This window comes from Archocentrus centrarchus, chromosome 1, assembly GCF_007364275.1.
Source record: "Archocentrus centrarchus isolate MPI-CPG fArcCen1 chromosome 1, fArcCen1, whole genome shotgun sequence".
NCBI classification, from domain to species: Eukaryota; Metazoa; Chordata; class Actinopteri; order Cichliformes; family Cichlidae; genus Archocentrus; species Archocentrus centrarchus.
This window is the reverse complement of record NC_044346.1, coordinates 33,443,695-33,457,424: the sequence shown is the minus strand read 5'-3', so window position 1 is coordinate 33,457,424 and position 13,730 is coordinate 33,443,695. Positions and strand designations below refer to the sequence as shown.

The 13,730-nt window shown below is 41.1% G+C and overlaps 1 protein-coding gene across 1 annotated transcript in view; it reads right to left on the bottom strand.

The window, feature by feature from the left end:
* Nucleotides 1–13,730, bottom strand: part of grk4 (G protein-coupled receptor kinase 4) — a 57,247-nt gene that overhangs the window by 4,850 nt on the left and 38,667 nt on the right. The window contains exons 9-14 of the mRNA XM_030728127.1: nucleotides 10,270–10,460; nucleotides 7,327–7,364; nucleotides 6,689–6,778; nucleotides 4,214–4,422; nucleotides 825–962; nucleotides 48–185 (exon numbers count right to left, since the gene is read on the bottom strand). Coding sequence (XP_030583987.1) covers nucleotides 48–185; nucleotides 825–962; nucleotides 4,214–4,422; nucleotides 6,689–6,778; nucleotides 7,327–7,364; nucleotides 10,270–10,460 — 804 coding nt within the window. The remainder of the gene's footprint in view (nucleotides 1–47; nucleotides 186–824; nucleotides 963–4,213; nucleotides 4,423–6,688; nucleotides 6,779–7,326; nucleotides 7,365–10,269; nucleotides 10,461–13,730) is intronic.

Genomic DNA, 13,730 nt, shown 5'->3' with positions numbered 1-13,730 from the left:
TGTGGTCTAAACAATGACATCATCTCAATGGTCTGAGCTTGCAGTACCTCGTTCTGCCAAGGGATGGAGACACTGCCTGTCACAAACTTGGAATAGAAGTCGTCATCTGTGGGGTCAAGGTTCACGCCTTTTACGGTGGAGAACTGCTCAATGTCCAGGACGTCTTTACAGTACACAGCTCGAGGCTAACAGAGAAAAAGTGTGTGTGTGTGTGTGGGGGGGGGGGGGGGGGATGGGCAGGAAAAACAAAAAACAGACAAGTAAATGAAAATGAAAGTGTTGGAATGCCTCAACAGTGTTTGAATGATAAGGGAAATACTAAACCACACATATGTGAAATCAGATGGATATTTTAATAACATGGAACTCTTCACATGCTTAAGATTTCCACAGTGCTCTGTTTTTCCTCAGCGTGGCCTACTCAAGTGTATGACCCAAAATAGAACCATAGATAACACTATCTACTTTCAGCTATTGATTTAACCCCTAAGGTCCGTACTCTCCCTCCCTCGCTCCATTTATGACACTGAAAATGCAATGACTCTCACTTTAAAAAAAAAAAATATTATAGTCAAAGAAAACATAAACCCAACACAAAATTACAGTGTTTCTGGTAAAACTAAATTTATCTGGGAACATCACTGCCATTAAAGAAGGGCAGCTAACATAACGACAGTGAAATTACACACCCACTTCTCACCATAACAAGCTGCTTATGTGTGTTTGTTTACTGTGACAGTGGCATTTCCTGCAGAGTTTTTTAAGCGCTGAAATGTTCCCGTGTACACTGAGAGTGTGCAAGTTTGCAGATGTGATGCTCTTACGTCTGGAATGAAGGGAGGGTCCAACATGTTGGCCTCCAGCCGTTTGAAGTTGATGTTTCTGAAGATGGGGTGCTGCTTGACTTCTATGGCCCCGCCACCCTGACAGCCCAGCCTCTCCTTGGGGTCCTTGGCCAGGAGCTAAGACGCAGCAGCAGCAGAAGAGGAAGAAAACAGATATAAACACTCTGCAACTTTCAAAAATGACCTGCAATTAGCCCAACTGACCGAGGCAGATAATTTATTGCTAAATACATTTCTCACTATAAAGAACATAAAATACCCCCCCAATTTAATACTGCGTCTCCATTAATAAATAACACACAAAGAAGTGGAGGAGGTTTCCTGTGATTTGGGGTTTTACGACTAATCCCTCCACTTAAGTGTATACAAAACACACATAGCTGAGTTTGTATGTAATCCTCTTGACTGTTTGTTTCCGACCCCACATAATCTAATAAAGACTACACAAAACCATACACTCAAAGGTTAATGCAGCGCTATTATGGATAGAATTAGAGACGTCACAGTAAAGACTTCTGGGTAATATTACCAACACACCACCTACAGCACAGCAGGCTGACGAAGTGGACTGAGGGCTGTTGAGCGGTTTGGCTACCAGCAGACACTCTCACTGGCCCTGTTGTCAGCTAGATGCTGATCGCTTTCACAACCAACAAAACGATGGCGTCTCACTTTTCACAACATCTTACACTCTCTGCAGTTGTCCTCCGTTTCTCTTGTGCAACTCTTGCCCAATTTACACCAGGATTCAAAGCAGATTTTCACTCTTGCTTTCTGCTCTTGACAACTCACATCACTTGTCTATTTTGGGATGTGGTAATAGCCATCTCTTTGGCACAGCAGACATGCCCCCCCCCCCCCCCCCCCCCCCCCCGACTGCATTCTCTCCCCTTCCTTATCATCTTTCTCCCATTTCTTGCTGAACCCTTTCGTCTCCCTGTTCCCTCGACTGCTCCTCTCCCTGGGGAGTCTTTAAATCTGCTGAACTGTGGGTCAGAATGTTCCACGGCATCATACACAAAAAAAAATTATCCCTAAGCTGTTCATAAGCGGAGCAGCTCAGTGGCTCCACCGTGGAGATTTCTGTCAGATAGAGAAGGTGGAAGAGAGATAAGCTAAGTGAGCCGAAAGAAACAACTCATCTCCTTAAACAACCTGAGACACTGGGTGAAATGACTGTGCATTATGTGAATTGGTTAAACAAAGCTTTTTAGCCTTTTTTTCCCAGCTGTTTTGGATTTACAGTGAATTCCAGTCACTGGAACTGAACCTGCCCACCCAAGGTAGTGGTGTCATTCCACCAGAAGCAACTCCTCTGAAAGTCTATTTTTGATTGAAGCTGCACAGATGTTGGAACGTCATATAGCACACATGGGCAACACATCATCCACGGGCTGACCATCATGTTAATCCCGGCCCACAATGTCACAAAAGGAAAACAAAACCAATATCGAAACAAAAACGTCAAACATCCAGCTCACGGTTCATCACAATTCCCGTAAAACATCATAAGTGACCTTGACCTTGAGCAAGTTGGACTGTGACCAATACTGTGGGAGGAGTAGCGATTCTTGTGAATTGCAGATGGACAGATGGACAATGAGCATCTTGGCATGGCATGAGCTCATCAGTTCTTTGGACAGATGAGTTAAAAAATGTAATAAGAGCAGAAGTATGCTTAAAAAAAAAAAAAGCCCACCCTTGGCATATGATCAATTTCCAAAATAAACACTCCTCTTCTGAAATGCTCTGAAGCCAAATGGAGGACGGAACAAAACCATGTCAGAGACATCATCCTCCTCACATCATCCTTGTTTTCAGCATCAACAGCTACAGTAGCTGTTAAAATGAAAACCCAAAACCCTCCACCTGCTCAGTCCCAGATTGTCAAAGTGCCCTTGGGCAAGACACTGATCTCCACAATGCCCCAAATGCACCCATCAATGTGTACACAACAAATGAATGTGTGTGTGAATGGGTGAATGTGGACTGTAGTGTAAAACCACTCTGAGTGAGCAATAAAAGTAGAATGAATGAATGAAAAGTAAAATGAATGCTGTTATCTTTTGAATATAATAATTAAATAGGTTCCCTCAATTTCAACCTTAAAATAAATATGTATAAATAAATAAGTTATGTTTACACCTTGTACCACTGCCCAATGGTGGCAAAACACTTATTACAATTTATCTCAGAATATAGTGTATTTAAAACAAACAAACAAACAAAAAAAAACTGTTCAAAAGAATTAAAGGAACACTCGATTATCACAGTGTAGCACAAAGTCAGTTCAGGGATATGAAACTGTCCAGTTAGGAAGCAAAAAAAAGTTTTTAATCAATCGAAAATGACAGCAGGTTCATGCTGAGCACTGGCAACCTTCATTCCACCCTCACAGAGTCTGTTTATGACTGTTTGGTCAGAAACATGCACGAGTAACCCACTGGAGGTCATTTTGTAGTGCTCTGGCAGCACTCCTTCTGTTCTTCCTCACACAAAGGAGTAGATGCGAAGGAGATAAAAGTCTCCTGGTATCTCCTCAATGTTCTGGAGACTGTGCCATCCTGGAAGAGCTGGACTACCTGTGCAAGCTAAATGGGCTGCAGGTACCATTTCATGCTACCAGCAGTGACATGAAGCTGTGAAACGGAAGCTGCTCTGCAGCAGAGAAGAAAGCTCTACAGTGGGTTGTTCCTTAAGTTGATGCATACATATCCTTTGGTTTAACTGACTTGTGTTAGTATACTGTGACAATCAGATGTTCCCTTAATTTTTGTGAGCAGTGTAATTTCCTACTTCAGTGTAAACAGTGTAGCTTTTACACAAACAGAGAACTAGGAATGCACTGACAGAAAAAAATGTACAGTATGATTATCTTGGCCAGCTTGTCCGCCAGCAATTTACTCCTTCCTACCCTGAGTTGAATACGCTGAGCTTAAAAAAAACAAAACAAACTAATGTATGTAATCCAAGTCAACTTTGTGTGCATTATCAAATCAAATCACCTCCTTAAAATAATTCAGATTTCCAAGAATTTGTAGTAACACACAATCTTATTGTGAAATTCAGCAAGTGTCTCACTTTAAACCAGCTAGAAACTAAAAGTTAACCAAGTAAGAAATCATGTTACTTCAGAACAATATTATAATTTTGAAGAACATGAAAGATGCATCCCTTCTCAGAGACCAGTGTTACATATGATAATAAAGACATTTATTGCTGTACCACAAACCTGCTTGTAATTAATCAAGAGCTGAACATTATCTCACTGCTGCCGCCACATCCCTGTATCTTCATTTGAGGTTGGTTCCCTCTCCTCCACCTTTCACCTACTCAAAATACCGTCACCGTCATTTCTTCATCCTCACCTGTCTGCAGATGTCTTTCGCCTCCTCAGAGAACTTATCAGAATATTCCTCCTGGTCCTCCCGCACTCGTCTGTCCACCTCCTCACGCTTGACACGTTCCTTGCGCTTGCGGAAGGGCGACTGGCCCTGGATCATCTCAAAGATCAGACAGCCCAGCCCCCACCAGTCCGGACTGAAGGTGTAGCTCTCGTTCTGGATCACCTCGGGAGCTGAAGCAGGGGGAAATAACGAGGGGTGAGGAAAACTGAATCTGAACTTTTTTCTGCCTTACATCAAATTGTCTTTTCAAGTGATTTAAGTGCCACAGAAAAGTATCCTTATACATGACCCATTTTACTGACAGTATGATAAAAGTCAAAGCTGATGGTTTACTTTCATCAACATTAGGTCTAAGGTGGCCATAAAACTCAGTCAGAGCTGTCAGTCTTTTCTAAAGTTGATTTTCCAGTAAAGTAAAAAAAAAAAAAAAAGTAGGGCGCCCGGGTGGCTTAGTGGTGAAGCCAGTGACCACATACATATGCTGCATTGCGGTGCGGGTGGCGTGGGTTTGAGTCCTGGCTTGTCGCCAATTTGCCCGCGTGTCTTCCCCTGTCTCTCTCCACTGCTGATAAAAAGCTGCTGTGGCCAAAAAATTTTTAAAAAGTATATTATTGTCATAAGCTGTTCTGTCTTGACTTGAATTTAAAATCCTTCTCCTCACATACAAGGTCTTGAATAATCAAGCCCCATCTTATCTTAAAGACCTCATAGTACCGTATCACCCCAATTGAGCACTTCACTCTCAGACTGCTGGCTTACTGAGGATATTTAAGAGTAGAATGGGAGGCAGAGCCTTCAGCTTTCAGGCCCCTCTTCTGTGGAACCAGCTCCCAATTTGGATTCAGGAGACAGACACCCTCTCAGAGCAGAGGATGTACTTCCTGCGGCAGTTGAAGAAATTCAACTTGCCAGCAAGGACCATGGTGCAGTTCTATACTGCCATCATTGAGTCCATCCTTACCTCCTCCATCACTGTGTGGTACGCTGGAGCCACCACTAGGGACAAACAGAGACTACAGCGCGTTGTGCACTCTGCTGAGAAGGTGATTGGCTGTAACCTCCCATCTCTCCAGGACCTGTACACCTCCAGGACACTGGGGCGTGCAGGTCGGATCACAGCCGACCACTCTCACCCTGGGCACAGACTTTTTGACCCTCTCCCCTCAGGCAGGAGGCTACGGTCCATACGGACCAGAACCTCCCGCCATAAGAACAGTTTCTTCCCCTCTGCTGTTGGACTCATGAACAATTACCCTAAGACTGTTACCACCACCCTCCACAAACGCTGATGACCCTATGTCTATGCACCTGTCTGATTGCACTGATGTACATATTAGTGGAATATAGTCTACATTCTTTTATCTTTTAATTAGTCTCTGCACTGTATATTTTGTAATTTTGTAATATTGTGCTATAGTTATAGCTCTAATATCTCTGTATATTTGCAATTTGTATACTTGTATATTGTCTTATAGTTTTTATACTTATTTGTTTTTTTCTGTAAGCACGAAGTACCGCAGCAATTTCCTAATGCTGTGAACCTGTTCACCCATATGGCAATAAAAACCTTCTGATTCTGATTCTGATTCTGATTCTCTGTTTTTAAGATTAGGCTTAAAATTTCCTTTTTGATCAAGCTTATAGTTAGGGCTGGATCAGGTGACCCTGAACCATCCCTTAGTTATGCTGCTATAGACCTAGCCTGCTGGGGGGTCCCCATGATGCACTGAGTGTCTCTTTTCATTCACCTTTTTTCACTCTGTTTATACCCCACTCTGCATTTAATCATTAGTTATTATTAATCTCTGTCTCTCTTCCACAGCATGTCTTTTGTCCTGTCTCTCTCCCCTCAGCCCCAACCGGTCACAGCAGATGACTGCCCCTCCCTGAGCCTGGTTCTGCTGGAGGTTTCTTCCTGTTAAAAGGGAGTTTTTCCTTCCCACTGTCGCCAAGTGCTTGCTCATAGGGGGTCATTTTGACTTGGAGGGTCTTCACCTTACAATATAAAGCGCCTTGAGGCGACTGTTTGTTGTGATTTGGCGCAATATAAATAAAATTTAATTGAACTGAATTGAATCTTGACTCGTTCATGTCTAAAAAGTTCGACTCATGGCACATTCAGTTCAATTTTATTTATATAGTGTGAGTTCACAACAGTCACCTCCACCTACTTTGACACATTGTTTTAATTGTGAGAGGGTGCCAGACTCCAGTCTTTTGCAAGTCCTGTCAAACTCTTCCAGTGTATGGGAAGCTTAAGGAAATCTGAGATAATTGCTGAAATTCATACAAATAAAACTGAGACAAGAAATTAGCAGTAAACTACACTGATAAATCACTGCACTGAGGAAAGGCTTGAGAAGAAATAAAGGAAGAGAGAAGACAGCGTAACAGGGCAGACTTGGAAAAAAAAAAGGGGGGGGGTGCATATCTTACCCATGTATCCAACAGTACCCACTCTCCCTCGTATCGTCTCCCCTTCAGGGATCTGCACAGCAAGGCCCAGGTCTGAAATTCGGATATGTCCTAAAAAAACACCCACAGATAAATCCCAAAATGAGAGATTGTTGAATTTATGTTCAAATTTAAATGTGTGGCTTCTTTGAATAATTTGCAAAGTTGTAACTTGCATAGCACAAAAACAACATGCATACGAGACATCCACAGTTGGCACACAGTGCACTGAAAATGGTCATGTTACACAGAATTGTAACAGAAGCAGGACAGAAGTAGGACGAGGGGAAAAAGAGCTGCGCTAAAAATGAGCACATTCCTCAATTTCAAGATATGCCCATTTTAGAGAATAAATGATCTGAGTGTGAGTCAGAGGAGAGAGCGCGATGTGAGAAACTTGAAGAGATGACTTTTCAGCCCCAAAAGATGGGAAGACATTTGCTGCTGTGCTTGGACATTATGAACAGGATGAGTTACAAAGTGTTTGTTTGGACATCGTGAGCCACAAGTTACAATAAAAAAAGGAATAAATAAAAACATAGTTTAGGAAATATGGCCGAATTCACTTTAAGTGAATTTAACAACAAAGTGACAAAGTGAAAAAAGAACGGGGGACATACCACGGTCATCCAGAAGGATGTTTTCAGGTTTCAGATCCCTGTAAAGAAAAAAATGACATATTAGAGATGAATTTTGATTTTGTGCTAATTTTACAACAGGACTCATTTAAGAACAAGGACATAACAATACACTTATTATTTACTTATTTATGAAGCTGGTACTCGGTTCTTTTGATGCCTGTTGCCTTCTCTTCTTGAGCTACTACAGCCCTTCAAGTGAATTAACCTGTAAACATATCTTTACTTCATTTATTATCATGCAGTGTCTTAAACTGCCCGGTAATGTCCTGCCTGAGGCTTTAGCATCGTAACTTAAGCCCTTTTTAAATAAAGTCCATCTCTTCCCATTTTTAATTATCACACAAGGATGTTATGTTACGGCATTGTAATCATATCTCGCAGACTCAACTACTGCCAACTTGAAACCACAATGCCAACTGTGAAGTTTACTGTAACACATGCTGAGATCAAGAAGCGCGGCATGTTGTTATAACTACATCGGCCATTTGCATGTGGGTCTTTTTAAGAACATCAGTGTTTATGTTACCATTACTCGCAGGCCCCATTGAGTTTGACATGTGAATTACACCTCACTGGAATCAGTACACCATTAATCCAGTCACACTTCATCATTCAAGATTTCCATCTGCACTCTTCCCACTGTTACCCTCCAGTGAAATAAATCTCTTCATAACACCAGAGCTGGAACAGATGGTTGGAAACAGAACTCGTTTTTGGTTTATTTCAGGCATCTTGAGCACTGAAGTTTGCCAGTTATGTCTTTTTTCTTAAGTATTCATGTTATACTAATTTACAGGGTCAAAGTTTTTCAAAATGCACACTAATAATCAGTGACTATCAACCGCTGCAGTGCTTCTGGTCTGAAATGCTCCATTATAGGTCCCATTTATACCTTTATTTGTCATCTGTTTTTAACTCTAAATGTGACTTTGTTTTGTTTTGTTTTTTTATAAAAGGAACATCCTCCTTTATGAAATAAGACTTTAAATGAGCAACTGAGACCATAAAATCACTAGGAAAGTATGCTGTTTATATAGTTAATTTATTTATGCAAATAGAGAAGATTAAGACGGCACGCTGGCTTTAAGTTTTATATCAGGAGGCTACATCCTTACAGTATCTGAAAAATACAGCCAAAATCACAGCCAAAATTTACTTACTGTAAATTTGTCACAAGGCATAATTAGTATAACTTCAAGATTTGAACGTTAATAGCTGCAGATTGAAAAATAGCTTTAAAAATACCAGCTGGTTTACATTAGTATTTATGTGCTCCTGTCACTATTTAACAGTCATTCCCTTGTCTGATTACAAAAACAGAAAAGCATGTCAGCGAAAATGGCTTAACTGGGAATTCTGCTGTTTTAAAATACAATTTACAGGAGTACACAGAGTGGGACAGAATAAACAGATTTTAATATTAGCCACATTAGCATTAGCCACACACTAATGTATCTCCAAATACATAACATGTTGGAGACACTATATTTCCTGTGTCTTCATTTCACTGGATGTTAGGACTGCATGGGTTGCATTTGCTCTTGCAGTCTGAAACAGAACATTTGGTGTGCTGCAGTTTGGACATTTACTAGCAAGAAAATAATGGCAAACTAAAAAGCAGTTGGCTGCATCTGGATTTAGCTGAGGCAGCTGTCCATTTTTTTGTTTAAGGGCATTCTAAAGTAGACTATGTGGGTCTTATGCTAGAGTGACAAAGATAACAGAAGAAGGGTTTGGACTACAAACAAACTTTTTGCAGTTTAACTGCAGTGTTTTCTGAGGGCGAGAATAACTACATTTCATGCAAAACTTCTAGCATCAAAAAGGATTGTTGTTCCATCTGCAGTTATTTATATTTGGCAGTACAGCTCTGAGCTGGGTTGAAAAGCAGCTTGCAGATGTATAGCAACTAAGGGCTGGCTAAAGCAGTTTAAATAGCGTGCCTTGTATAAGATTTACCAATTAGGTTTGTACAAGGGTCTCAGTTGATTTGGGCTAGCTCTGAGATCAGGTCATCTGTAGGGACCTGCTGAGCCTGACTTTGAGATCTGCCAGAACCAACACAGTGTTTGGCATGGACTTTGTAACTTTCCAAACTTGCTACAAGCACTTTAAAGTAATATCCTAACATTTGCTATTATACTTTCATAAAGTTGTCAGAGCTTAAGCCAAAATATCTTGTAGGGAGAATCAAGATCTAAAAATGTTAGACCCCAAATGTCCCATGAAGCAACATGGTATTACGATTCATTTTCCTGTCTAGTCAAAACCATTGCCTTTCAAAGACTACATCCAGTCTATTAGATAAGCATTGTGTTATAGGTAACCCTGATGACATCAACATGAAAACATTATTTCTGACTTCAGAAAGTTCCTTTCAGAACCACAGAAGAAAATAACTTTTTTTTTTTTTTTTTTTTTTTTTTTACTGGTACTGATTCACATGAGAGTAAGCTGAACTTTAAATGCCAGGGCATTCAGTCAGCTTTAAGCAAATTGTCTTGTACCACAACATGCTTACATAATGGGGTTCTGGGGTTTTAAACCTCACAATGTTGTCCACAGAGACACAGATCCTTAAAATATCCATGAAGAATTCCCAAGTCATGAGCTTAACATAGTAATTGCAGTAAATATGAAATCTATCCATCTGGATAATATCTCAGCTGTCATGGGGAAAGAGAGAGTCACACTCACATTCACACCTACAGGCAACTTAAATAACCAATTAGCCTATCAAGCATGTCTCTGGACTGTGGGAGGAAGCCATGACACCCGGAGAGAGCCCACCCAGTCATAGACAGAACAGGGAAACTCCACCCAGAAAGAAACACCAGCCGGCTGGTCGATTCAAACCTAGGACCTTCTTGCTGTAAGGTGAAAGTGTTAACCAAACTTTTTTCTGACCCCATGCTAACTTACCTATACACTATCCTCTCACGGTGCAGGTCCTCAAGGCCACAGCAAATCTCAGCAGCGTAGAAGATGGCCCTTTGCTCATCAAAGCCTGAGTTTCCCATGTTGTATATGTGAAACTTTAAGTCACCGCCATTCATTATGGTCAGCACCAAGCACAGCGCATCCTTGGTCTCATAGGCATATGCTAGACTAACCTGGAGGAGGGAGGCAAATTTGGGGAAGAGGTAATAAGGGAGGTTATGGACCAGGCAAGAAGAAAGGAGAAAGTGTGGAAAAAGGCATGAAGAGAAAAGGAGTGCTCAGGAGGAAGAGGGAAGAGAAGTGCTAAGAGACGGAGTGACTAGAAGAGCATAATTGCTTTATTTGCTTTGTTTAATGTCCCAAATAATCACCCATTATCCAGGATGGACTGTCAAGCATGTACACAAAGAGAGATACATCTCAGATAGAGAAAAATCATCCTCTCTCTAATCCCACCATCCATCTCTTTTCACCCCTCATTCCCACCAGCCTCCCCTCCTTTCCCCTACCCGTGGGTCAGTGACACACAGGGTGCAGGGAGTGCATATGTTGTTGTGTACAAGCAGGATGTTGCTGCCATCAGGAGGAATTCCATCTGCTAGAATTTGTAGTCAGAAACAAACCACAAAAGGAGATGGGAAATATTCTCATGGGCCAAGTGAACAAAAAACACACACACACACACACACTCATATATACACAAAATGTACCTACACAAACACACAGATATGCACTGCAAACCAAAGTAAATAATCTTTCATTTGTGCTTCCAAATTCTTGTTTATGTGCTGGCAAAATACATCTATTCATTTTGGCACCACAAAACAATGGTTCTTAGTTTGCTTAGCGATTCATTAAAATGTATGAATCACTATGAGAAGATATCCAGAAAGTCTCCCAACAATGCAAAAAAGCTCAACATATTTCAAGTGTGTAATCAAATGCTTGGTAATCACACTTTTGGGTATGCTTTGCTGTATTTGTGGCTTACACGTTTACAGCAAGACCCTTTATCTTTTTCTTTTTAGCTATACTGCTAGTTTGTTTCATCTCCTTAAGGCATCTATTTTACTTAAAAGTATTTTTGTAGTAGTGTGAAAAAACAGGCAATTCTCAAAAACATTTAAAAACCCTGTTCCAAAGAATATCGCAAGGATGTCTCTGGACATTATGCGGTTCTTCTGTGGAAAAACATGAAATGATAAGTCCGACTTATGTGTGGGGGAAAAATTAGATACATTATCTAATAATTTTTATCATAACGGCACCAGTATCAAAAAATGTTATTATCATATGATAGTGAGTCAAATCTGCATCAGAACGAGGCAGCTCTACCTCATCTTCACCTGCTGGAAATTTTAAAGCAGGGTCACCCTGCTCCGTGTCTCACACCCACACACAAAGAATATGCGGATGGGTTATTGGTTAAAACATACAGCAGTCTAACAGTATGCACTGACTAATAGTATGCACTGATCACAAAAAGGTAAAGAAGAATAGTGAGAGAGAGAAATGAGGGGTTTGAGAGAGCACTTGACTCTTCTCCTTGCTACTGCTGTTTGGTCAGTGTTGCTAGGCAACAGAGCTGCTCTCGTAGGTAGAGAGGCACATGAAGAGTCATCAGTTCTGCCTGCAGCACCGTGAACAAACACACAAACACACACACACACACACACACACACACACACACACACACACACACACACACACACACACACACACACACACAATCATGTGCCAATCCCAGGTGACAAGAGCTGCAAGTCTGAGGTTCTGTAACAAGCCCACTCTACCGCGCACGCGTGTGTGCATGTGTGTGTGTGTGTGTGTGTGTACATGCGTGCTCATACACATGCTTCTGCCATGACTCACTCAAACAAGGACACACAACATAGCTCACGCTGCATCACAAACCAACTAATCCAACACATAGTACAACTCAAACCACAGTCAGTACATTTAAACAGAGAATATGGACAGGCTTTGAGGCTGTACTGCAGTACAGGTCAGGTTACTGTACTACAGATAAGTATCACTGTTATGTCAGTCACACAATGTTTGCCTGTATGCACAAAGTACACACTGCAAACAGACCGGACATTTACACGAGTATTAGCCGCTCCTTGCCATGTTCCAAGAATGTTAAATGAGCACTTGCTGTAATTTTGTTGTCTTTGGAACAATAATTTTTTTTAAACAGAAACAACACTGAGCCAAAGCTAAGCTTTCTTTTCCGGCCAGAGCACCTGAGATGTGTTTGTGCATGCAGTTGGACAAAACGGAAAGAGAACCACACATCCCCAGTTTTCCAGTGGGATGTGAATCTTGATGTGAGCACGCAGTAGTTAAACTGAATAAAAATTCAAGCATTTCAATTTTTATATTCATGACAAGTTAAAGGGGAATTAAAGAAAATCAGACAAAGTCCTACTTTTAATACGTAAATGAAATATAAATATCACTGATATCTCCTTCAGCTGCAGATTTCTCCTTCAGTGCTTTGCTGCAGCATCGAATGACAGCATTATTATGGTTATCCAACAAACAAACATGTTTATCCTGATGGAAAGGGTCTTCATCTGTAAGTCATGAGGGTTTACTAAGCAGCTTAATGAATATAAAAATGATCCAAGTCATATGTTACAGCCTTCCCAGTCACCAGATTTCAACTTAATTGAAACCCAATCAGAGATTTTGGAATCAAGTGTTAGATAGCACCCTTCATATCACTCAGTGAGGGAATATCTTAAAAGGATTGTGTTCCATCCCTCTGGCTGATTTCTAGAGGCTCGGAGAATCAGTGCAAAGGCACAGTGGAGCTGTTCCGTTAACATGTGGCAGCCCAATACCTTACCACGACGCTTTATGTTGGTTTTTCCTTTAATTTGTCACCTGTCTGTAGGTGACTCCCTAAAAAAAGGTTTCCAACGCAGTGTTAGCCAAAAACCACTGCTTACTCATGCCTATGGCTCAATTTATAGAACTCCTCCATAGGAAAATCAGCCAAGAGCAATGCCATCACTAAGAGCCGGAGGCACAGTGGCAGGCTAATGATTTTTCTTTTCCTTGGGCTGGCACACATGCTCAGAGGAAGGATACTGTACTACTTCATTCTACAAGCAGTTGCTCTGTTAAATGTGACTTGTGTCCGCAACTCAGACGCTGTGGGTTCTCTTTTTAAAACAAGCCAACAATTCTGCTGGCCTTTGTTTCAGGTAGTTTGGTTTGACAACCAGGAAGAACAATTCTGACTTCTATTGCAACATTCTTTGGAAATTGTTTTAGATTGTTCCTCAGACTGATGCTTCCTTAGAGTTTTCAGTTCCCCAAATATCACGTTTGGGTTTCACACTGTAACGTGCAGCTTTTACTCGATGACAGATTTGTTTTGGTGAAATGAATTCCAGTCATATAAGGTAGGAACGCCTGTGACGTAACGCTTA